This window comes from Atractosteus spatula, chromosome 4, assembly GCF_055471065.1.
Source record: "Atractosteus spatula isolate fAtrSpa1 chromosome 4, fAtrSpa1.hap1, whole genome shotgun sequence".
Taxonomy (NCBI): Eukaryota; Metazoa; Chordata; class Actinopteri; order Semionotiformes; family Lepisosteidae; genus Atractosteus; species Atractosteus spatula.
In genome coordinates, this window is record NC_142709.1 from 2,510,315 (window position 1) to 2,535,547 (window position 25,233).

The window sequence follows — 25,233 nt, forward strand, 5'->3', positions numbered from 1 at the left end:
CACCATAGTAAAATATGCTGAAACACTGGCATCCTGACAATCAAGCTGAGTACTAGCAGGATAAAGAACAGTTCATTCAGCTTGTGATGTAGTTTTGTGCTTTGTGAAAAGGATTCTTCAGAAGCCAGGTGAGGTATTCACTACCTGCTGCATTCATGTGAGGTATCTCATGAAATCTGTAAGTCAACGCTTGATCTGTGGTGATTTGTAAGAGGTGAACATCGAGATATTTTTTCCGTTCACATCATCCCCGAGTAAAAGACTGAGTTAACGTCAAGCAAAACTGCCTTCAAAGGCATAGTGTTGATCCCAGACTGAGACTCTTTCCATGCACTGGAGAGCACTAAAATACTGGATGCTTAATAACCTAGACATTAATATTGTTCTAAGGATGGGGGGATTCGCATCTCGGAATGCTTTCAACACCAAGCTTTACATGGCCATAGACCACGACAAGCCAGCCCCTAGAACTGACATTAATGGTGCCTCACAGAAGTACTGTATTTTTCTTACTTCAATTTACCAGGTAAGCCAATTGAGAACATATCGTCCTTCCATCAGTTCGGTCAAATTCTAATTAGGACGAAACAAGCGGATGAATCTAACGGTATAGCATAATTAATATTTTTGGTTTCAGCTCGCCTGCATGAGGACATGACAGGCCGCTGGCAAAGTTCTGAGCAACCCCAGTCCCCAGAAGGATCCCCAAAACAACAATATAGATTTCTTCGAGCACGGAGCTACTGGAGCACATTGTTTTGACTGCATAGTTTCTCGGGAATCAAACAGAGAGCTCTCTCTGGAGTAAAAGTGTAGCATTTATGTGGCAGGCCTAAGCAGATTCACATATACACTGGATCCACACACGCAGTGCTTTACTCGTGGAGAATGAAGCGCACGAGGCAGGTGATGAAACGCAAGTCAGCGACCGTGTGGCAGCACAGCTACCGGCCACCCAGCTCGCTGGAGACTGAAACGCTGTGGTGAGCAGCAGAAGACACTGCGGGAACCTGAAATAACAGCCTGGTGTGAACTGGACCGTCATGGAAGTAGAACAAGAATGGGTAGAGAGTTCCCATTTGTTGGAGTGGAGAAGTGAACCCCCAGAAGAAGAATACTGGGGGAGGGGAGTTGAGGGCTGACACGGCACCAGTTGTACACCAACAGAGGAGGGGGGTAAACAGGCAGGGGGGCAGCCAGGGACAGCCAGGGCTGCGAAAGAGCAGTCTTCGACCCAAGTGCTCCTGCAGTGACAATGAAAAGGAGGACTAGGGGAACAAACACAGGCCGCCGCTGTAGTTGCAGCGGACAGGAGGGGCTCACTCAGGAACGGAGAGAAAAAAGAGGGGGGGGGGGAGAGTGAAAGGACAGAGAGGGGGGAGACGGGAGACAGAGCTGCTGCAGCTGACCTGGGGAGCTGGAAGAAAAAGCAGGCAGCAGGGCAGCTGCAGAGAGCCGGTCGTGTTCCGCGGAGAATGGGGGCTGAAGAGACGCTCGTCTGAGCTGCAGCGGGGCAGCAGTTCTGGGCTTGGCACAACGTCAAGGGAGGAAAACTGCCCTCGACAAAACAAAACCTTGAGGCCTGGAACTGGCCATCAATGGCATCCACCAGGAGAGAGCTGTGAATCGTTTGTGATTGTTCAGTCCTCAAGAGCTAGAGGTTTTTTTTTGTAGTTTTACATCCCCTCTCAGTTCCTTTACTGAAATTTATTTGAGGAACAGATGGTTTTGTTGGGTTTTGGTTTAAACAGGTAGATCGATCCACAGAACTGTGGGTTGTATCCTGAGTCTGAGTACATGTGCCACCCATAAATGCTTACTACGCCATTAAGGATTCATCACATGTAGTTTAATAATAATAATTACTTACACTTATATAGCTCTTTCCTGGACTCTCCACTCAAAGCACTTTACAGGTAATGGGGACTCCCCTCCACCACCTGTGTGCAGCCCCACCTGGATGATGCATTCACCTTTGATCCCTTACACCTGAAATGTAGTTTGTGTAATAATAATTTGTGAATAAAATTAACATAAGACTTCATTGTTATTTTTTTGCAGGTTATGACAACTTTGGAATAATCTACTATCACAAGAGCGTAATGAATACCTTGAATACCTTGAGCCTAGGATGCAATAGGTGAGTGTTTGCTGATAAGTGATAATTGGCTGTACAGTAGATTGTTTTGTTTTTTAGGATTACAAATAGGAGTTAATGACCAGGGGCGCTCAGTTGTGGACAATGAATTTGTCTTTTAGGTCACCCAGCAGCTTCATCTGTTTTCCTAAAGATTAAGAGATTAAGAACATAAAGAACTGATCCTGAGTAAATCCGTTCGGCGGGTCAGAGTGCTGACCGGCGCTGCACAAAATCAGGTCTTCCAGCTTAGCTATATTTTAATAAGTCATCTGTAACATGCTGCAAGATTATAGGGAGACTTGGAAATTAGCCCCTACTAGTTGCATTATTCGCTTAATTGTCAGCTTTATCTGTGTGACCTGACAGAAAGTCAGAAGGTTTGGAGGCTTTAAAAATATACTCTGTATCAGTGCACAAGCACAAACGAATAATAGCAGTGGCACTGTGGCTGAGGATCTGCACCTGTGGCTGGAAGGCTGCTGGTTCAAATCTTGCTCTCTTGGGCCCCTGAGCAAGGCCCTGAACCCCAGCTGCTCCAGGGGTGCCGTATAAATGGCTGACCCTGCGCTCTGACCCCAATCTTCTCTCCCTGTCTGTGTGTCTCATGGAGAGCAAGCTGGGGGCTGCGAAAAGACAGATTCCTGATGCAAGAAATTGTAGATGGGCAATACAGTGATCGGACCTTAAACTGGAGTGATTGTAGACCTTATTTCACCATACCGAAGTTAATGTTTAATTGGGTTCAAAGTCCCTTTTAGCAGAAAGCCTTTCTTGTTCAAACTTGTTCAAAATGTAAAACTATAGATTGTCAGCAAGCTCAGCTTACCTTGCACACAGAGAAGGTGTTCGTTTCCTTTCTGAGAGACTGCAGCACTGGTTGTCTCGTCCACCTCGGAAGGTAAAGAATAATCTTTTCTGTATCTGCATCTTTTTTTTTGTGTAGTGGTTTTTACCCTCAAAACTTGAACACATCTTTAGTTAGTTATTGCTTTCAGATGTTTAAATGTACCTTATTTTAAGAAACATTTTAAAAACGAAAGTAAGGTGCAAACTTATTGTAGCCTCTGAAGATTCTTCAAGTGTATTACTTCGTTATCAATGTACTTTAGAAAACAGTAAGTACAGTAAGTGTTAAAATTAGAATTATATGTGGACTCACTGGGCATGATTTTTCTTGTTGGCAAACTGCCCATCTAACATCTAATAAAGTTAATTAATTAAGCCGACAGTATTTTCCGCTCTGTTAGTATGCTTTCCTTTTCTCTTACCATTTTCAATAAAATAAATACATGGAATTTTAGGCTTACTGTTAAAATCAGAAAGTCTTCAATTTCTCAGTTTTGTAGTTTTCGTGTTTTTCCAGTCACCTGGGATGAATGTTGTAAGCGTTTGGTTTAATAGTTACAACAAAGCGAGGCCTGAGGGGGTACCGGGGTGTTTTCATTAACGCATGTGCAGTTTGTCTTGACAGCCTGAGAGCAGGCGAGTGCTGTGAAACAGTTCACACAGCGAGCCAGGTTCCTGTCCAGCCTGCTCCTGAAGAGCTGCTGTGTGCGAAGAGCTGGGGGAAGCTGTTAAACTGGTCCGGTGAGCTGCGTTAGAACGAAATGAAAATCCAGCAGCACACCGGACCAGTTTAACAGGCAATCTCACTACAGTCTGGGCTGAGGTTCAGCTCGAGAGCGCCTGATTACAAGCTGAGATTCCAGGCTGAGCCACCGAATCTAGCCGATCCGTGAATTTTAAGATAAGAGAGATCAGATCACTTTATTGGCCATATACAATTTCTTGTATTAGGAATGTGTCTTTTCACAGACCCCAGCTTGCTCTCCATGAGACACACAGGCAGGGAGAGAAGCTGGGGGTCAGAGCGCAGGGTCAGCCATTTATACAGCACCCCTGGAGCAGTTGGGGTTAAGGGCCTTGCTCAGGGGCCCAGCGGAGTAGGATTCCTCTGCCGGCCGCGGGATATGAACCGGCAACCTTCCAGCCACAGGCGTAGATCCTGAGCCACAGAGCCACCACACCGCCCAGTGGTGTGATTTTATATGCACATGAGGAAGAAAGGGCTGTTGTGGGTCTCCCTGAAGGTCAGCATTGTTGACCACTCACCCCTCTGTACCCGATCTGGTCGTATCTGAGGAGCTGTGAGAGGCCAGGCGGATTTAGCACACAGAGCTCCAAGGAAAATCAGCTGCAAGTGGTGTTGTTTGGCCACCAGGTGGCACTCTTCTCACGTGGTCATTAATGATCCCACAGCATTGTTCAGAAAAGCAGGGGCATTTATGCAGGTGCCCTGGTTAGATTCTCCAAGCCTGTGGCAAAATAATCTAAAGTCCCACCTTTTAGTCAATCGATGGAGCAGTTTCTCACTTTTTGCTTTGAGCAGTGGGGCTGCCTGGCTGATACTCTTCACGCAGGGGTGCTGAAGGAGCTGTACAGAGTTTTCCTCTTCCTGTGTGCAAAGGGCAGCGAAAGGCAAGAACTTCTTCTAACGGCTGTGAAAAATAACGCAGTAGCACAAAATACAGCTGGCTTATTCTGAGGACACAGCTGAACGTGGTTGACCCGTTAGTACCTCACTATTAAAAGCTCACTTGACGTCCCTGTTGACAGACATGTCCACAAACTTTTGATGCTCCCATATTTTTCCTTCCTCTACAAAACTGTCTTATTCCGGCCTAGGCTTCGGTACGTGTGGGAGATAGTCAGTGGAGAGCAGGAATGGGAGGATGAAAGAGCGAGCACTTGGGAGGATGGGTAGGGCAGGGGAGATGGAAATCTAGGAGTCTAGTTCCAGGAGAAGCCTGAAAGGTTGAAACTGTGGATTATGTATCCCTGCTCACCCCTTCACTCTCACACGCCCGACAAAGACTCGGCAGCCGAAACGTTAGATCTTTCTTCTTTCTATAATTTTCAAATCTAACGCGTGGAATCGACTTTGACTTGTTCCAAAAATCCCTGATTGCGGACACATTGTGGAGCGCAGCAGTGAGAGGCAAAGCGGTGCCGACACTGCCCTGCGGTCTGGCGGAGGGGATATCGGTGAAATGTTTCGCGCGACGGCCGATGCGGCGCGCTGTTTCTCAGCTGCTGCTTTGTCGCATGTCTCCGCGGTCCTCACCCTGGAGGGGCGAGGAGGTGCCTGAAACAAAGACGTTCGTGTGCTCCTGTCTGCCCGTTTAGACACTCGTGCCACTGCACTAAGATGCCTATGGTCTGTCTGACCGACTTCGAGGAATACGCCAAAGAGCACCTGCCCAAGGCCACCTGGGACTACTACGCAGCTGGAGCTGACGAGTGCTGCACCAGGGATGACAACCTCCTGGCTTACAAAAGGTATCGTGGCCAGGGCCAACCAGCTGTGGGTCAGTTAGGAGCAGCTAACTCTCAGTGGGGAGGAGAGCAGAGTGATGAAGCCAGTTCAGAGAGGGGGATTATTAGGAGGCCATGACTGGTAAAGGCCAATGGGAATTTTGGCCAGGACACCGGGGTAACACCCCTACTCTTTTCAAGAAACACCCTGGGATTTTTAATGACATCAGAGAGTCAGGACCTCAGTTTAACGTCTCATCCAAAGGACAGCGTATAGTGTTTACAGTATAGTGTCCCCCTCACTCTACTGGGGCATTAAGACCCACATAGACCACAGGGAGAGCGCCCCCTGCTGGCCCCACTAACACCTCTTCCAGCAGCAACCTTAGCTTTCCCAGGAGGTCTCCCATCCAGGTACTGACCAGGCTCACATCTGCTGAGCTCCAGTGGGCTGCCAGCTGGGAGCTGTGAGCTGCAGGGTGATATGGCTGCTAGCAAATGGCAAGAAAAAAAAGCAAAGCGACTGCATGCTCTCCTCACGGCTTGTGTGAAGAGGCCAGTCGGGCACCAGAGAGGCGTCCCTTCTCAGCACAGAGCTGTGAGGGCGGGATGAAGGGAGACGTCGCTTCAGCAGGAACGCTTCGGTGGTTAAGAAACGAGGCAGCAGGAGAATGAAACCTCAGTATTCCTTTAGGGATGAACTACACCATTGTAACATCATGCAGTGCCAAGTGACTTGCTTTAAAAGATCTTTCGAGATATAATGTGTCCTGAAGTACAGAGAGAACATTTTGTTACCCCTTCAATTTAAATGAGTGCGGTAAATGCGTGCCAGGAGCTAGCCAATAGAGATGCAGGAGGAGCACACAGAAACAGGTTGTCTACACGGAGGGGTTCATGTGTTGGCTGCTCTGCAGTGGTGGATGATGAAGTGTTATCCTGACTTTATCCTGACAGGGCAGCTTTCAGATCCTCCGGGATGAACATTGCTGAATACATACGAGGAATTAGTACAAATTGGGCTGCAGTGAGATGGTTTAAAAATCTTTCACATTATGTCTTGGATAGCAGGCCGTGCAGGAAGGAAGCAGGAGTGAGCTTTGATTTGCAGGAGGGCCTTTTCTCTCCCTGGACGTTTCAGGCTTTAACACAGCGCCTGCAGCTTGTGTATCCCCCGTCTCAGGAGCCTTTTACTGTCCTTGCCATACTGGTGGGAGCTCGGTCTCCTCTCTTTTCCTCAGAATACGCCTGCGGCCGCGCATGTTGCGGGACGTGTCGGTCAGTGACACCAGGACGACCGTTCTGGGCACGGAGATAAGTTTTCCTGTCGGCATCGCGCCTACTGCCTTCCACCGCTTGGCCTGGCCGGATGGCGAGATGAGCACCGCAAGAGGTAGGCGCGCAAGCTTTTCCGGGCTTTTCCCTGTCCTGCATCAGAATGGATGCGAATGCCGAGAGAAGGGGTACCCTACACGTACACCCACAGATCCGGCTCGACAGGCACGGTGGAAACGCAAAACGTAAACCTGCGGGCAGAAGCAATGGTGTCTGTGAGGAATGAGTAAGGAGCAGCTGCCCTGAGACCAGAGGCTGAGCTGTAAAAAGACATACGGTACACGTGGAGTGTGTTTTCACAGCCAAAGACCCCGCCACACGCTCAGACACGAGTTTCTGAGTTGCAGTTTCAAAGGGACATTCACAAAGCGAACCAGTAGATGACGCTCTGTTTCCAGCTTCAAATCGCTCAAGGAACACGACAGAGAGACCATAACACAAGTACTGTATTTGCTTATTGCTTGGTTCATACTTTCCATTTTTGCACCCTTTTCAAAGATAGACTTCAAGATGTAGTCCTTGCATACAGTAAGTGTGGGTTCTGCTTTCGTTAGACACCAACACTGACTCCAGCTCAAAGGCCAGTTTTGATTCAGTCCAATCCTAACGCTAGTCACCAGAAGTGAGGAAATATAATTTATTATTTGGCTGCGATCTTTTAATTGTTCCTTCTGTTCCCACTGGAAAAGCTCCAACAGAGTGTTTTCTACAGTTACAGTTTTCTACATCTATAGTCAGTTACAAACAGGAAATTATTCAGACCTAAATCTTTGACAGCTCTTGAAGTCAGATCAGTCGTTACACTGAGCAAACAGAAAAAGTGACAGATTTCAGTGTCGAAGAAAAGGAAAGTCTTCCAGATGAAACCTAATAATTGCCATTTATTCGTGAATAAATTCCCATTCCATTGGAAAACGCAACGCAACTTTTACAGCCCTCATAAACAGATTAAGCACGTCCGCTGCCGAAAGGAGGAAAACAGTGTTGCCATCTTTTTTTAGCATCGTAAATGGTTGTGTGATAATCGCGTTTTTTTTAATCAAAAAAAAATTAAAAAGAAAAAAAGAAAAGGCGAGCCACCTAAAGCCAGTGTCGTTGCACGCCCGTCATTTGACAGCCACCGAAGCCGTGAACACCTGCTACATCACCAGCACGTACTCCACCTGCTCCGTGGAGGAGATCGTGGCGGCCGCTCCTAACGGCTACCGCTGGTTTCAGCTGTACGTGTACCGGAACCGCAAGGTCTCCGAGCAGATCGTGCACCGCGTGGAGGCGCTGGGCTACAAGGCTCTGGTGCTCACCGTGGACGTGCCCTACACCGGCAAACGGAGGAATGACATCAGGAACCAGTTCAGGCTCCCGCCGCACCTGAAGGTCAAGAACTTCGACGGCGTGTTTGAGGTATGGTCCCTCACGTGGAAAAGCGTGCTCGTTTATTTTCAGATCCCGATTAACATGCGGTTAGTGGAGTTTATCCATGCATCTGTCACATATTACTAGTAATCCTTCCTAGTAAGATGCCTACTCTTCTCATTGTTAAATGGACTTCCCCCCTGGTTTCCACTTGTGTTCTGCAGTTCTAGTTCTGATTGCTGAGAAGTTCACGGGCTTAGCTGTAAGGATTTTTAACAGATGAAACAGGTGCCGTTGTAGTCTCCTCCCCGTTCAGGACGGAAAAGGTTCAGTGTAGGATGTCCCTTTAAGACTGGGGGTGTATCTGCTTACTCTTCTCCGGATTGAGTTCAGAGCAGCCAAGTTTTTTAACATGGCCATCAGACTTGCACACGGTATTCTGAATGAGGTCTTTCTAGTACCTCCGCTAGTTGTACCTTTCAGCTTAAAATCCTAACATTTCGTTTTCCTGTTTCAGTGGGATAGTATCCCCGATGTCACATGCATAAAAGAATTTATTGTTGAGGAATACGCTCTTTTGACAAAACAATCAAATCATTTAACATCTCTATACTGTCTATGTACAGTACATGTGGTAAAGAGACGCATGAAGTCTGGACTTAGTAAAGCACTCTTCCCGTGGCTCATACCAGCAGGAAGACAGTGGCCTGGAGGAGTACGGTGTCCCTCCCAACACCCTGGACCCGTCCATCAGCTGGAAGGACATCTACTGGCTCCAGTCCCTGACCCGCCTGCCCATCATCATCAAAGGCATCCTGACCAAGGAGGACGCCGAGCTGGCCGTGGAGCACGGAGTGCAGGGCATCATCGTGTCCAACCACGGGGGCAGGCAGCTGGACGGGGGGCCTGCGACAGTAAGACCTGACTCGCTGGCCCTGAGCCCTACAGCCTCATCCCTCGCTCTCGTTAGCCCTGAGCCCTACAGCCTCATCCCTCGCTCTCGTTAGCCCTGAGTCCTACAGCCTCATCCCTCGCTCTCGTTAGCCCTGAGCCCTACAGCCTCATCCCTCCCTCTCGTTAGCCCTGAGTCCTACAGCCTCATCCCTCGCTCTCGTTAGCCCTGAGCCCTACAGCCTCATCCCTCGCTCTTGTTAGCCCTGAGCCCTACAGCCTCATCCCTCCCTCTCGTTAGCCCTGAGCCCTACAGCCTCATCCCTCGCTCTCGTTAGCCCTGAGCCCTACAGCCTCATCCCTCGCTCTCGTTAGCCCTGAGCCCTACAGCCTCATCCCTCGCTCTCGTTAGCCCTGAGCCTTACAACTCGTCCCCTCATCCCTCGCTCTCGTTAGCCAGCATCCCTACAGTTCCCCCCATACTGTAGCTAGAGGATTTGTTCTTAAGCCATCTAATCGTCACGCAGAAGAGCAATAAGGAATATCGGCCGAGCATAGTCTGTACCAAAAAATGCAAAAAATGGAAGTATGTTTACTGCCACCATTCACCAGTCTTTTGTGCTCTTGCACAGTCTTACACACTTGGCACTCCGTGTGATCCCTTTTCTTCGCAGATAGACGCCCTTTTGGAAATCGTGGATACGGTCCAGGGCAGAATAGAGGTCTATCTGGATGGAGGCATCCGCACAGGGAGCGACGTGCTGAAGGCTCTGGCTCTTGGGGCGAAGTGCGTGTTTATTGGAAGGCCGGCCATCTGGGGTCTGGCGTACAAGGTAAGACTATAACAGCAAAAGCGACCCTTGCACAATTGGTATGATCTGAGGATTTAAGGGTTTCCTTGAATGTTTAAGCTTGTTTTTCCTGAATGTGTCAGTGTAGCTCTGTAATGACGTAAAATAGTCATCCCATCGAGGAGATAATGGAGTCCTTGGTGAGGACAACGTCCTCGACTCACCCCCGTGTCCAGGTGGGTTGGAGAATTGGGGGCAGCAACCATTAAATGACATACTTTTGCATTGCTAATACAACGCTCCACCATTGTTCTCCTTCATGCATGTGTTTAAGCGGATGGTATGAGAACTGATGCTGGTGTTCTGAATTGCTGTTGTCAGCCCCAATTCAAGGCCCTGTCCTGTGGGGCCAGAGAACATTGATACATTTGCCACAAAAGAAATGCAACAGTCAGGTATAAAAATATAGTTCACAGAAGTGCAATGCATTTTCAATACAAATGGCTGGTAAGGTGTCAAAATGAAAACATTATGGAGTTGGTATTTGGTTTCAACACAAACTTAATCAAATTAAGTGAGAGCACTGATCAGCCTCTGGACAGCCTGCTGTGGGATGTCCCAGCACTCCTGTACAGTGGCAGCCTCCTGGTTAAGGTGAAATGGTCACATTTGTTTCCCATTGGTGGCAGTGGTTGAGTTTGTCCCATATTTGTTCTATGGGACTCAGGGCAGGTGGAAAAGCTGCCCATGGCCGTACTTGAGCATTGTTTTCTTGAGGTTATGCCATTGTAATCCTAGCACTGTGTGATCTTGCATTGTCTTGCGGGAAAAGTGACAGCTGAGGATTGGCTTGCAGGATGATCAGAAAGGTTGTCCTCCATCAGCATGAGAGACATTGCTGTATTAAAGGAGATTCTTCCACACAGCATCACACTTTAGCCGCCCACTGGGTGGTTTGAACATTGTCAATACAGCGTAATGCTGAACCATGATATCCATGCTACATCAATGTATTCTCTCAGCTGTTAATATGTTACTCCTGAAGGGCCTCTAAGTCTGCAGACCGTCTTCAAGCAAGCAGTCATTCTGCTGATAGGCAGGTTATGGTCTACCACTGGAGGGTGACACTGTGGCTTCCAGTCCATGGCCCGTCCCTCAGAGGCCTAACTTCCTGGTTTCTCTGGATTGCTGATTGTCAAGCAGAACACATCACTCCCTGGACCTCCTGTCTTCAGTCATGCCGACAGCAGACACACAGTCTTACACAAGAGGGACGTGGCGGCGTCTTTCGCAATTCTTGCGTTGATTACAGTCATCAGCTCGTTTTGGTTATGCTTACTCAGTTCAAACACTGAACTCCAAAGACAAAAAAAAATCCCAAAGAATCATGCAACTCAAAACAAATATACCCATCTGATTACTACCTAAAATGTAAAGAAGATTAAATTGATGGCTAATGATCCATTGAAGCAAAACATTTTAATTGTGCATTGTTCGTCAATCTTAGTTTTCACCAGCTCTTAGTTACATGCTTATTAAAAGATACCTGTAATGCCTTCAGAAACACAGCAGTGCTAGAATAATCATAATCTAATAGTTATCTTTATCTCCAGCTCTGCTGTAACCCTGTACTAAACAGTCAGAAGATGGGTGGATGGTTGGTTACAGTATCTTACGAATAAGGCTGAAATGAACTTCAGAGGTCTAATTGAAATCTGATAGTTGAATAAGGTGACTGGTGGAGTCCGTGTTTCTTGATGTTTGTGCCTTTCACACTAATACAGGGGGAAGAGGGGTTGCGGGAGGTGCTGCAGATTCTCAATGATGAGTTTCGCCTGTCGATGGCTCTAGCTGGTGAGAGACCAAGTTCCCTTTGACTATAGATAACATTAATTGCTTACACTTACATAGCGCTTTTCTGGACGCTCTGCTCAAAATGGTTTACAGGTAATGGGGATCCCCTCCACCACCACCAGTGTGCAGCCCCACCTGGATGATCCGCCAGTCCACTCTCCACACACCAGCTCTCAGTGGGGAGGAGAGCAGAGTGATGAAGCCAGTTCAGAGATGGGGATTATTAGGAGGCCACGATTGGTAAAGACCAATGGGAAATTTGGCCAGGACACTAGAATTATCACCCCTAGTCTTTTTGAGAATCTGCCTGGGATTTTAAATGAAGGCTGAGAGCAAAGACCTCAGTTTTAAGTCTAATCCGAATGACAGCTCCATTTTTATAGTATAGTGCCCCTTACACTATACTGGGGCATTAGGACCCACACAGACCGCAGGGTGAGCCCCTCCTGCTGGCCCCACCAACACCTCTTCCAGCAGCAACCTTAGCTTTCCCAGGAGGTCTCCCACACGGATACTGGCTAAAGGTTTATAAAAATTTGATAAAGTTTTACTCTGTTCCTCCACAGCAGTTACCAATCAATTGACTGTGTGTAACAAGTGACAATTATATTTTTGTATATTTTACTACTCCTTTTTTCAAAAGGAAAGACAAACCCGCTCTCTCCTGCTTAGTCAAATGGAACAAGCAGTTCTTAATCTTTTGACTGTTTTCTCACCATACAGTCTACAGATGTGGATTGACATTTTGAATAAGTAATGGTTAATATATCATTTGTCTTTACAGCTACATCTGGTATTATATTGTGCAACTAATTGCTAAGAATGGGTATGAGCTGAAATCTCAGGAAACTGACAGTTTGTTTTTAAAAATGTCTTTTGTAATTAATGCCCAGTTTTTCTTTTTTGCAGGTTGCAGGAATGTCTCAGAGATCAACAGAAACCTAATTCAATTTTCAAAACTTTAGTCTGCATTTCAGTTCTCTCCTTCTGAACCGAGGCTGTTTAAAAATGGCATATTTAATACCTGCAATTTAATTTTAAAGCAAGTGCAGCTGTAGTGCAGTTGAGACACGAATTTGGGAAGACAGAAATGCCAGGCAGTAAACAGGATGGAAGCTCTTTGCTTTCATCTGATTAAAACCATAAAGCCTGAACCTTACTGTCTTCCCCGGCATGGCGAAATTGAGCACTTACTCAAAATGCAAGGTGATGTGATGAAGAGCGTGTTTGTGTGGGGTGTGTGGAGGGTGTATAAGAGCAGAACCAGATGGTGAAGCCCGGTTCATTTCTGCGTTGTGACTGTAATCAATGCACATGTTAAACCGATTTGAAGAAGAATTTGGTCTTGGATTGGCTGTACCAACAGCGCTGAGTAAGCGTGAGTGCGATGGTGGCTTTTGAGAAGAAAGGTCTGTATCCCCAGAATCTGTTTTCCCAAGCAGCCGAAGGACACAAGTATGTGATGCAACTTAGGAAGAATAAAACTGGAATTTTCCAAAAATTCTTTTGTTTGGTTCTGTAAGTTAGGAAGGGGATAAACCATTGAGGTTTGGTGTGAAGACATATAAAGGCACTGAAAGAGTAAAAGTCTAAATGGGTCAGGAGTCCATAGGCAGGGCAGAAGCATGACCAGCCTTGGTGTAATAAAGGCACTGTCCTGCCCTCATGTTGTCCATAAGCTACTGGCCTATCTGGGTTCTCCTTTGCCTAAACTTGATAGAATCCCTTCAGCTTTAACCAGCAGCCGGTGCTTGGTCCACCCGTGGGCTCGGATCTCTTTAACCAGTGGTCCTCGGAGAGCGAGCTTGCCGGAGGGAGTTCAATCTCACCAGCTATTTCTGCAACGGGTGGGAAATACCATTACAGTGCACTGCCTGCACAACACAGAAAGACAACCTCTTCTGGGTCATTTTTGTACATTTATTTTTTCAAAGCAAGGTTGAATTAAACAGACACAGCGGCTTTTTGTTAATTATCCATCAGTCACACGTAATAAAGCCATTCGGTCCTTCCAGCTGAGTGGAGTTTGCATGTTCTCCTGTGGTCACATGGGTCTCCTCCGGGCACTCTGGTTTCCTCCCACAGTCAAAAGTCAAACTGGTGGGTTAATTGGCTTCTGGGGAAACTGGCCCTGGTGTGAGCGTGTCTGTGTCTGTATCTGCCCTGTGATGGACAGGTGTCCCTTCCAGGGTGTAGCCCGCCTTGTGCCCAATGCTTGCTGGGATAGGCTCCGGCTCCCTCATGGCCCCGAATTGGATGAAGAGGTTAGAGAATGGATGGGTGGGTGGGTGGATGTCCAGCAAGATGCTAGCACAAGTCAGAACACCAGCCTTTGTATTTATGAGGGTGATACTTTTATCTAAAATAATTCACATCTACTCCTCTTTTTCCAGCTAGGTGTTATACTGGACAGTTAAAAGTATTTTACCCAAACCAGTCCCAGTGAGGATCTGAACGCACGACTTTACCTTTATCTTACTAACCGTTCCACCACTCTCTTGTCTCGACTTCACCGAGCTCAGTTGCGGGTCTGATGAAGTAAAGGGTTGGGCTGGAGCGAACACCAGCAGGTGCAGTACGGGCTCCACCGGGACCAGGGATAGGAGGGGGTCCAGCCTGGGACAGAAAGAGCAGGTTAGCGACGCTCCATCAGGAACCTGAGGAAACGAGAGAGCCGTGTACAGCCAGGCCTCAGTGACACCGACCAACCTGGCCTTTCTCAGGGTGGCAGTGTTCTGATGTAACCATCCATTCTTAAGACTCGCTTCAGAAAGAACTAACTGCTTGCAATACAAAGTCTCCCAGTAGTCAGCCTCTGAAGAACACAGCGTAAAAAAATAGGCGTGGGGTCAACAGGTGCCAGGGACTGAGCTGGCCTGAAGTTCGCAGAGAGGGACCAGTGTCTCCCTAAGGGCGGCACGTTTGTCTTTGTCCTGTTCCTTGAGCTTTCCATTGGCCAAAGCTCCTCCTCGCTCAGACACTCGTTAATCCCTGAACACAGTTCGGGGACTGCGAGAAGCTTCTAGACCGCAGACCGCTCTGGAACAGGAGACAGAAGGACAACGCATCGTTACACCAAATGACCAGCTCGTTAATGAGCCCCAAGCCGTTAGCTCCACCCACGCCCAAGAGAGCCCATGACGAGCCCTGAGCCCAGCCTAGGGACGCACACAGGACGGCACAGAGGGGAACTCGCTGGGGCACAGACTGCGCCTCTGGACACAGGAGAGAACCTGAGCACCAGGAGGAGGCTTGCAATAGAGGAAGGCTCCGGCATCATCTTCCTCCTTTCCTACGCTGACAAAAGGGGGAGCATCAGGGACCCGTTATTAAGGGGGGATTGGCCAGAACTCGAAAGGATGCCTAAGAGCACCAAGGACTCCCAGAGATTCTCTGCTGTGGCCGAAGGAGGCGAGCCAGGTCACCAACCCGAGCTGTTTGTGCAGAGCCGCAGCGCCGGACTGCTTATCTGGGACACTGGGTTTAGGGAGACTGGGGTTCGTGAGGGTTCATGTGTTTCCTGAGTATGTGTGTCTCTTGGGGATACGTTTTGAGTGTGTGCTGTCCTGATCCAACAGAGGTCACGACTCTTGACTGCAGATGCAAGAGGAATATTACTTCAACTATGTAGGATAATTGTCTGATGTGGTCTGTGGGTGTACTGGTGGTTCTGGAAGATATCAAGAACCTGTTGCAGGGAAAAAAGTGTCCTTAGAAAATTCTAGGTGGTGTAGTTGGCTACAAAGTGCAGAAGCAGCTCCTGCATTTAGGGGTCACAGCCCTGACACATCCACCCAGATTTGTTATTCAGGCAAAGTTCTGCATTAACAATCTCTTCTTGCCTCTGTACACCTCCAGCACCAAATACACAAATAACTCTTAGTATACACATCTTACTGTATGTCAAACACAATGCCACTTTCCATTGTCATTATTACCAAAACATGCCTGTAGTGATAATTCTCCCTCATGAAAAATGTATAAAAAACTCCCGTTCTATGTAGCTGTATCGACCAGAATTGCAGTCTGGAAGCGGATGGACTGCATGAAGATGTTTGAGGTACCAAATGCGAAAGCGAAATAAGAACAGGAAGTGTGACTATATGGGGCTGTGGTTAGCTTCACGGTTTTGCTAAGCATGATCTGTGTCGATGACATGTAGTGTAGCTGGAGGAAGAAAAACATTATGAAACTGGGACTCGCAAGTGGACCTTGAACAGCCTTGCTGCTGAAACATTTTCTAAAATAATTTCTAAAGGTAAGTGCACTTTCATCTCAGCCTCCACACAGCTCAGTGCGTCGATCTCCGCAGCTAGTTTCGAGGGCAGAAAAATGATGCAACACCGTGATGTTGGGTGTGATCTAGGGGAAGAAGAAAAATGTTTTTACAATCATCAGGAGATTTAAAATCAGCCCAGAGAATTACCTGAAATAGTGACATGAAAAATGGCTTCTAAAATGGACGTTTCTCTTGTATTGAAGCTGCGGCTTAAGGCGGAAGCCTCTTTGTTCATAGTGTTGTCACATGTAATGAAGAAGGAGTCACCGCATTAACAGAAATCGCATGTTAAAAATATACACGAACACAACTCTAAATTAAATATATGTGATTAATAGCGATATCTCATACTGTTTATCACTCAGGTGGGCTCCTGTTTAATATCGGGACTAGAAGCATGCTATAAGAGTACAGGAAATTCTTATTTTTTCAAGAGCTTGTTTTCAATAGTTAAATTAATTAGATAAGTCAATAATAATCCACTACTAGATTCTGAACCTCACACCTTATGTATACATTTTTATTTAACTGTCTCAAGATTATTTGTATTATTTATGGTACTCATTACTGGACAGAATTCCTTCAAAATATTGCCATGTCATTTTATTTTTCTTCTAGGAGCACCAATTAAGGAGTGGCTTGAAAAACTCATTTTAAAAATCACAAAAGATGGGGTAAGTAATGTGTATGTTAATTCCGTACAGTGAATCATTATTTTTACTTGTTCTACCACAAAGGTAAAACAAGCAACAGTTCTGAATTTATTCTAACTACGTATGAGCCCCAATTTACAAGTGTTTAAAAAACAGTCAAGATCCAAGATCTCTCCATCGTACACTTTGGCTGCAACACACTGCAAAACAGCTCTTAAAAGGAGAAAATGCAAAAGCTTTTCTTGGTTAAAAAACACAAAAGACAATCCTGAGGGAAATGTTGACAATCCACAGGATTCGAAACTCCAAACCAAGGGAACTCAAAGCACATCACGCTAGGTTTGGGCGCATTGGAAAAGCTTAGAAAACTTTTACACAAACTGTCGTTGCTTCAGTTGCTGCAGATGATATGCAGTATTCACCAGCCGCCAGCTGCCAGCTGTGTTCTAGAAAGTGCAGTGGAGTTTCCCGGCATCCCTCCTCTAATGGCAGAGAAGGCCTCATCAGTGGCAGCTAGCAGGAGAGTGAAATGGCAGCTGAAACGCACTTTCTGAAACCCTCTGAACACCTCTTAGAACCTCAGATTTCGCTTACAGCAGAGGGATGCCTGTTGGAAACCTAAGAGTTTCGGGATAAAGTCCCCTGTCCCCCCCCTCGTTTTCAGTCTGCACGTTATTCTCCATACCTGCCATAGTGCATTTTATGAATACTAAATTGATTGATTGATTGCTTGTGTCATTCGATATGGATAGCAAGGAAATTCCAATAAAGGATCCGCATATTTACCATCTTCGACTGAGTGAATGCGTGTGTCTGTGACAGCCTCATCGTTTTGCTCCTCTCGCTAACGTGCTGCAGGAGTGGCGTCACCCCTGCTGAAACCCAGACGGTATAGATGACGCTAGAGGACTTTGCACGAGTATCCAAGGTCCTTCCTAGAAAGGCCTGGAAATATTGGCTACCAAGAGAGCAGCACTGTCTGGCCCTGAGGCCGCATCTGAGTGACCAGTGTCTCCTGTGTCCGAGTGACCGTTGTCTCTTCTGCATCCCAGTGACCGGTGCCTCACGTGTCCGAATGACCAGTGTCTCCTGTGTCTGAGTGACCGGTGTCTCACGCGTCTCAGTGACCGGTGTCTCACGTGTCCAAGTGACCGGTGTCTCATGCGTCTCAGTGACCAGTGTCTCACGTGTCCAAGTGACCGGTGTCTCACACGTCTTAGTGACCGGTGTCTCACGTGTCCAAGTGACCGGTGTCTCACGCGTCCAAGTGACCGGTGTCTCACACGTCTTAGTGACCGGTGTCTCACGCGTCTCAGTGACCGGTGTCTCACATGTCCAAGTGACCGGTGTCTCACACGTCTTAGTGATCGGTGTCTCACGCGTCTCAGTGACCGGTGTCTCCCGTGTCCAGGAGCAGCGATGAAGAGCAGATGCTGTGCCGGAAGCTCTCCCGGATGCTCGGAAGAGGCCTTCCGAAGGACAAGCCCCTGGTTCCCAGGAAGCCCGGCACCAGAGTGTTCACCTGCAGCGCCCACGGCTCTGCTATCCTCCAGGTGCACCTTGCATCCGGTCACAGGGATGGAGCATTCTCTCGCCCGCCCGCTGGCCCCAGTGCTCATGCTGGCCCCAGTGCTCATGCCTGCCTACCGGCCCCAGTGCTCACGCCTGCCCACCGGCCCCAGTGCTCATGCTGGCCCCAGTGCTCACGCTGGCCCCATTGCTCACGCCCGCCCACCGGCCCCAGTGCTCATGCTGGCCCCAGTGCTCACGCCCGCCCACCGGCCCCAGTGCTCATGCTGGCCCCAGTGCTCACGCCCGCCCACCGGCCCCAGTGCTCATGCCGGCCCCAGTGCTCATGCTGGCCCCAGTGCTCACGCCCGCCCACCGGCCCCAGTGCTCATGCTAGCCCCAGTGCTCACACCCGCCCACCGGCCCCAGTGCTCATGCCGGCCCCAGTGCTCATGCTGGCCCCAGTGCTCACGCCCGCCCACCGGCCCCAGTGCTCATGCTGGCCCCAGTGCTCACACCCGCCAGCTGGCCCCAGTGCTCATACCCGCCCGTGTCACTGTACTATCCACACTAGTAGAGAGTACAGTACATGCACAGTCTGGGTTCCACGCAACCTTACTTGGGTAACAGCCACTTCCAGGAAGTTCCTATGTCCTCTTCTGCCTAATCCATATGCTCTCTGCTTCCTTTTCGGTTCCTGCTAGGGGTTCGACCGGTTCCGCTCCTGCAAGATGCTCTGCGATGTGGATCTGGTGCCTGGGGACGGAGAGGAACCCTTCCCAGTCCACAGGGTAATCATGGCTTCCTCCAGTGACTACTTCAAGGCCATGTTCACAGGTACATTTGGGTTTATTATTCATGACACACCAGTGGCTTCACTATTAAACGTTCCTCTGTCGTACTCTCCCTGACAAACTCCTTGTCACATTGCATGAACGAATGTTTTTTTCCCCACACTGAGAATAAGCTTTCCATTCTTTTTATTAGAACAGCGAGGCAGGTTGCAGTATGTTGTTCTGAATTGCATTACATTTTAGGGCAGATCTAGCTATGCTCCACTAATGGATATATAATAATAGTATACTGTATATTAATATTAAAGTATACAAATGTTATTACTAAAATCCATCATTTATCAAAATATGTTGGTATATTTTTATGTTTCTCTGAAAATATCAAATTTCCCTAATATATACCATTCTTCTGTGTCCACAAAGAGCTGCTCAGTTATTTATTTTTAATATTGTCACACAAAAATCGAAACCTGATGATGAGAGTGTTTTGTGTAGTCACCAGCATCAAAAACAAACAACACCAAAAAAAAAAAGTGCTTTCGCCTGTGCTTTTCAATGCTCGTTCGAGAGCTTTTGACTGCAGGGTCCTCTTTCGGTTTCACCCAAAGGAGGAATGAAGGAGCAGGAACTGAAGACCATTAAGCTTCACGGGCTCAGCAGAGTAGGCCTGAAGAACATCATCGACTTCGTCTACACAGCCAGGGTGACCCTCCACATGGACAACCTCCAGGACACCTTGGAGGCCGCGAGCTTCTTGCAGGTGATGCCGGTTCTGGGCTTCTGCAAGGAGCTCCTCAGCAGCGAGGTGAGGGGAAGCGCTATGGGTGAAAGTGACCTGCTGCCAGCCAGCGCTCTCGAACCTGCCTTCATGCCCAACTACTGCCACGCTGCGTTGTGCCAACCACGCGTCTCACTCGCTGACTGCGGAGCCTTTTCCGGCAGCTGCCTAACAGGCAAGATGTGCCAGCGGCCTCCTCTTTGTAACTCTCTGTGACTGTTCTCATGGCCTCTTCTCTTCTGCTTGCCCTGTCCCACCTCTTCTTCCCATATCTCTGCTCCTTTTCTCGTGTGCAGTTTTTCCTCACTTCTCTTTTGCAGGGCGGAATTCACCTTTGCTCGATCCGGTGGGGAGTGCCCTGCACGCTCCCCCCTCTCACCTCGCTGACGCACTGGCCTGACGGCCGCCAGAACAGTTCACGCTGCCTCCGGGTGCTGAACGAAGTCTGTTTGTGCACGTACTGTACCTGCAGGTCACCATAGAAAACTGTGTGGAAGTGGGGCGAATCGCGAGTGACTTCCACCTGGAGGAAGTGCAGGCCTACGTCAACGAATTTGTGCAAAGGAACTTCTTGACCCTCGTGAAGTCCAGCAGGCACCTGCAGCTCTCCGAGGAGAGCATGGCCTACGCGCTGGCAAGCGACAGCCTGAAGGGCCTGAGTGAGATGGAGCTGTACCATGCCACCTGCGCCTGGCTCAAGCACGACGACGCCCGCAAGGCGCACACCTACAGCCTGATGAGGAACGTCAGGTTCCCCCTCATGAGCCCCAACGAGCTCCTGCAGATCTCGCAGGGGGACGAGCTGCTGCGTGCCGACACGGACTGCGTCAGGCTCCTGCTGGAGGCCAGCAACTACCAGATGATGCCGTGCATGCAGCCCATCATGCAGTCGGAGAGGACACGCATCCGCTCGGAAGCCAGCCACCTGGTCACCCTGGGAGGGGTGATGCGGCAGCAGCTGGTGGTCAGCAGGGAGCTGCGCCTGTACGACGAGGGCACCCAGTCCTGGAAGGCCCTCATGCCTATGGACGTGCCCAGGTACCAGCACGGGATCGCCGTGATTGGGAACTTCCTCTACATCGTGGGTGGCCAGAGCAACTATGACACCAAGGGCAAGACGGCGGTCGACAGCGTCTACAGGTACGACCCCCGTTTCAACAGATGGCTGCAAGTTGCCCCCCTGAATGAGAAGAGGACCTTCTTCCATGTGAGCGCACTGAAAGGCAAACTCTACGCTGTGGGAGGGAGGAACGCGACGGGAGAGATAGGTGAGACCTGCGCAGCTTCCTTCCTTCCTCCCCTTTATTGTCCCAGATGGGAAATTTGCTTTGCAGGCAGGTACAGACATGACACAATACACAATACATCGACACGACATGGACCCATTAACAAACAGGAGTCTAATGTCAATGCGCCTCAACACAGTCAAAGACATGTCTGGGGCAATGGAGGGTACACTAGCGCTTCCCATGTCTGATGATTTAAACAGCAGGCAGTGTTACGGAGCTGAATACTGTATATCAACAACGAAGAGACAGAGGTGGCAGTCATCTCGGTGAAAAACTGTTTTCACATACATCCACCGCACGTGAACTAGGATTAGACCAATAAGGTTTGGAGTTAATCAGTCAAACAGTTCGTTTTTTTAGAAGGAGGAGCAGTTTGCACAACAGGCTGCCTTTCTTGCCATTTATGAAAACAAAAACATCATAGTAATCTCCTACTGTAGGTGTGAAACTGAACAGACTTGACTGGTCGCTGAAAAATGAGAATTGGTCGCAATTTAATTTTAAAAGCGTTTGTAGAAACAGGGCTTAGCCCACTGCCCTGTTTGACACTTTTTAGTCACAGCTTTAAGGGCTCTTCTGTGCGTCTCTCTAGTACGCCAGTGAGGCATTCCTTAGCCAAGCAGTCTTTCAAACGCGGGAGGGAAGATTCCTTGCAAATCTAAACACCATTACAATCACTATGTTTCCAGTACTTTGAAGCCTAACAACTCAATGCATTAGCAGTAAAACGGTAGCTGTACCGAAGTACAAGCAGCAGTCACTCAGCTGCTTAAGTATTTTCTAAAACTATCCGTTATTAACGTATTTCTTCTGCTAAACATTACTATTAGAGCAGGTGACCTGATCTTCATGCCTGTCAAAACCTTATAAAGCTTAACACTGAATGTGTTAAAAATCCTCTGTCTTCTAACAGCGAGCGTGGAATGCTACGACCTCTGTAAAAACGAGTGGAGTTTTGTGTCACCGATGGCAGAGCCACACTATGGCCACGCAGGAACGGTTCATGGGGAGCTGATGTACATCTCAGGTAAGTAACAGCGCGTCGAGGTTTCCCTTTTATTTATACCATCCCTATTTCTAATGCACATGATGCTGCGGTCTGTCTGATTTTGCAGTGACGGGATAGTTTCGGGCGTAGAGGTTATGAAAAACTCCAGATAACAATGATATACTGTACCCTGGCCAGTCGAGAGCATTTAAAAACTGAAAAAAAGGAGGAACATCTTTACACGAAGCCACCCAGCCATGATGTTGAAACCAATACCCTGGCTTCCTTCAGGAAACAACTGGATGGGCTTCCGAGGGTCTGTTAGTCACATAGCAGTTCAGTGTTTGCATTAATACTAATACGTTCCATCCACAGGACTTTCGTGTTATTGCTTGGAGATTTTTCTTTTTAATAAAATTCACTGCTGTAATTTAAATGCATCTGAACTGATCCAAACCGCTGGTCAAGAAGTCTGTAAAACCTTGATTATATTTTTTCTCAAAATTATTGTTTTGCTCAACATTCTTAATGCTTCTATTTTAAAATACAGGATTCTGAACGTTTTTTTGTTTGGATTCTAACAGGGTAGAAATTAAGCTGCAAACAGGGTAGAAATTAAGTGGGAGCACTGAACCGTGAAGAAGATACCCGTTTAGGGTGCTTAATATTAGTGGATTAGTTCTCTCACCCATCTAATCTAAAAACAGCTAACAGAACATGTCAATTTACATATTGAGCGTTATCTGTATGTTTTATTTCGGAACTGTGACATTTTCATTCCACGTTTCAGTCTTTATCTTTAAAGTACCACCGTGATGTTTCTTATCATTGCAACTGGAATCCTTAAGTGGTCTTCCGATCAGAGTGGGTGTTGTATCCGCACTGTGTAAGCTCCCTCCTGTATGGCGAGCAGCTACACTGATCACTGATCACAGAATACAGAATTCAGAGCAGAGGACCAGAGCAGGCGGAGCGCAGCCCTAATCTTCACAGGCGTTCTCTTTCACTCTGATACCACTTCCTCTCCCGTCAGCTCAGACGTGTATTTGTACTCATTTACAACGCCGTTGCACAATTGCACTGCGGCTACAGGCACGATAGTAACAGTGACCACAGGCCGCTGGGGCAGCTTGCAAAACAGGGCAGGATTCCCACGTGGGACGTCCTCGGTGTGGGATGTTTTCTATAGATCCAAATGATCTGGAACAGGAATGAGACGCCTCAGAAGTGGCGCTTAAACTAGAAACCTTAAAAATTACATGTCAGTAGATTACCAACACTATGATCAGCATCGAAAAGAAATCTATCACAGCCTCTCTCACCTTTATCAGTGAGAGATGTCGAGGTGTAGTCTAAAGACAGGACTCTTGTGACGCACACACCCGATTTCACCAACTGCTTTGAGCCTCCTCAGAAACAGGTTCTGAGCTCCTGCTGCTGCTGCCTGCTCAGTACTACCTTCTACTCACTTCCTGCTTTTCATCTGAATGAAATTTCCTGCTAACTCTGTGTTCCAAAATGTTATAATGACACCGACGTTCACAGGAGGCCCTGAGCAAGAGTCATGATCCTGTGGTCAGTGCAACGTTCTTCATCGCTCTGCCCCGGGGAGAGGGCTGACAGCTAGTGTCCCAGTCAGCACTCGTGGGGCGGGTGCTGAGTGTTTCTGTGCTCGCCCTGCAGGGGGCATCACGCGCGACACCTTCCAGAAGGAGCTGACGTGCTACGACCCCGACACGGACAGCTGGAGCCGCAGAGCCGACATGTCCACCATCCGGGGGCTGCACTGCATGTGCGCCATCGAAGACCGGCTCTACGTCATCGGGGGGAACCACTTCCGCGGTGCCAACGACTACGAAGACGTGCTGAGCTGCGAGTACTACGAGCCCGGCACGGACCAGTGGACGGCCATCGCGCCCATGCTGCGCGGGCAGAGCGACGTGGGTGTGGCGGTGTTCCGGGGGGAGATCTACGTGGTCGGGGGCTACTCCTGGAACAGCCGCTGCATGCTGGAGATGGTCCAGTGCTACAGCCCCCAGAGGGACGAGTGGAGGAAGGTCTTTGACGTGCTGGAGCCCCTCGGGGGGATCCGGGCCTGCTCCCTGACAGTCCACCCCCCCGAGGGCTCTGTGGAGTCGCAGATACAGGAGTGTCCGCTCTCGCCCAAGAGCTGAGACCACGGGCACCCGCTGGGCTTGCTTACAGATCCACGAGAGATCTCTCTCTCCACAGCCCAGACACCTCACCAGCCTCCTGCTGTTAAATTGTCCGGACCGCTTCGAATGTACAGTAGACTCCTACTCTACACGGCGTGCCCTAAACAAATCAGCCCAGAGCTCCGCTTCTTGACAGGCAGAAAACTTGTTCAGGCCAGCATGCGAAAGAGTAGGTCTCTCGGGACGAATGCAAATAATCTTACTTGTGTTTGAAAGAGTCTATTTTTCCATTTCTTTTTTTGAGCATGGATAATGCCAAGTCGTTATCTTTTCTGTGTTTTCATAATAAAATACCGATGACGGAGTAGCAACGTTTGATGTCCTTTACTCTGATCTGTAATATTTAATGTTTTGCAAAAGGCAGAATAAAAGTTATATAAAAACCTATCAAGTACACCGGAGGTCATACGTATTGTGTTTCTACTTGAAATTGCTCCGTTCCAATTTTTTCCAAAATGCTGAATAAATGTGCACTGTTATTTTGGCCTTAACATTTTTGTGACATCTGAACTGTGCTAACAAAACAAAATGAAATAAAACAAATAACTCAAATAAAATCAAAATTGAATAACACAAAATACATTTCACTCTCAATAAACAGTTTCAGTGCACTAAAAATACATCAAATAAAAAATACGAGTTTTCAGGCTTAAAATTCAGTCTCTGGTGGTTCATGCCGATTAGCTTTGCACTCTGGATTTGAAAAGCACGCTTATTCTTGTTTTTAAAACCTGAGCGATCGATTGACAGCCCCCTGCCCTCAGCCTGGCGTTTGCATTTGGCATCTTTGCAGGCGCCAGAGTTTGGCTGGACATGAGGCCAACAGAAACCTGCGCGTCATTTGTTATCTGAGGCAGCCTTGACATGATGCAAAAACAAGACGCTGGACATTAAATCATTAAATCACACTGGCGTACAGAGCCCAAGGTCAGTACAGACAAGAAGAGAAAAGTTCCATGAAAGCACATCTCCGCACCCTCGTTGCGAGGAAACCGTCAGCCTGGAGGAAGTGCGAGTGAACAGGCAGGGGCGGAGATCTGAATGCTCC

At 48.1% G+C, this 25,233-nt stretch overlaps 2 protein-coding genes across 5 annotated transcripts; both read left to right on the top strand.

Moving 5' to 3' along the window:
* Window positions 1-2,955: 2,955 nt before the first annotated feature.
* Window positions 2,956-13,180, top strand: hao2 (hydroxyacid oxidase 2 (long chain)). 3 transcript variants are annotated; one of them, XM_088915076.1, is made up of 8 exons: window positions 2,956-3,038; window positions 5,327-5,479; window positions 6,697-6,848; window positions 7,908-8,191; window positions 8,836-9,057; window positions 9,709-9,867; window positions 11,610-11,679; window positions 12,589-13,180. In XM_088915076.1, exons 2-8 carry the CDS (start codon window positions 5,349-5,351, stop codon window positions 12,642-12,644), a joined length of 1,074 nt encoding a protein of 357 aa, XP_088771202.1. In that variant the 5' UTR covers window positions 2,956-3,038; window positions 5,327-5,348; the 3' UTR covers window positions 12,645-13,180. The 3 variants fall into 3 exon arrangements, with proteins under 3 accessions (XP_088771202.1, XP_088771203.1, XP_088771204.1); XM_088915077.1 differs by having other exon boundaries at window positions 8,839-9,057; XM_088915078.1 differs by lacking the exon at window positions 2,956-3,038 and having other exon boundaries at window positions 5,465-5,479; window positions 6,524-6,848.
* A 2,639-nt stretch (window positions 13,181-15,819) lies between these two features.
* On the top strand, window positions 15,820-24,570 carry LOC148835609 (kelch-like protein 9). Of its 2 annotated transcripts, none has more exons than XM_088913591.1 (8): window positions 15,820-15,937; window positions 16,577-16,632; window positions 18,023-18,164; window positions 18,825-18,957; window positions 19,523-19,719; window positions 20,165-20,960; window positions 21,895-22,008; window positions 23,653-24,570. In XM_088913591.1, the coding sequence occupies exons 2-8, from the start codon at window positions 16,628-16,630 to the stop codon at window positions 24,141-24,143; spliced, it is 1,878 nt and encodes a 625-aa protein (XP_088769717.1). In that variant the 5' UTR covers window positions 15,820-15,937; window positions 16,577-16,627; the 3' UTR covers window positions 24,144-24,570. The 2 variants fall into 2 exon arrangements, with proteins under 2 accessions (XP_088769717.1, XP_088769718.1); XM_088913592.1 differs by having other exon boundaries at window positions 19,523-19,674.
* Window positions 24,571-25,233: the final 663 nt, after the last annotated feature.

Coding starts and splice junctions, on each gene's coding strand:
- hao2 (XM_088915076.1), top strand. CDS start 5,349: ATGCCTATGGTCTGTCTGACCGACTTCGAGGAATACGCCAAAGAGCAC. Junction 8,192..8,835: donor ACTTCGACGGCGTGTTTGAG/GTATGGTCCCTC, acceptor GGCTCATACCAG/CAGGAAGACAGTGGCCTGGA. Junction 9,868..11,609: donor TCTGGGGTCTGGCGTACAAG/GTAAGACTATAA, acceptor ACACTAATACAG/GGGGAAGAGGGGTTGCGGGA.
- LOC148835609 (XM_088913591.1), top strand. Junction 18,958..19,522: donor CTTCAAGGCCATGTTCACAG/GTACATTTGGGT, acceptor TTTCACCCAAAG/GAGGAATGAAGGAGCAGGAA. Junction 20,961..21,894: donor GAACGCGACGGGAGAGATAG/GTGAGACCTGCG, acceptor GTCTTCTAACAG/CGAGCGTGGAATGCTACGAC.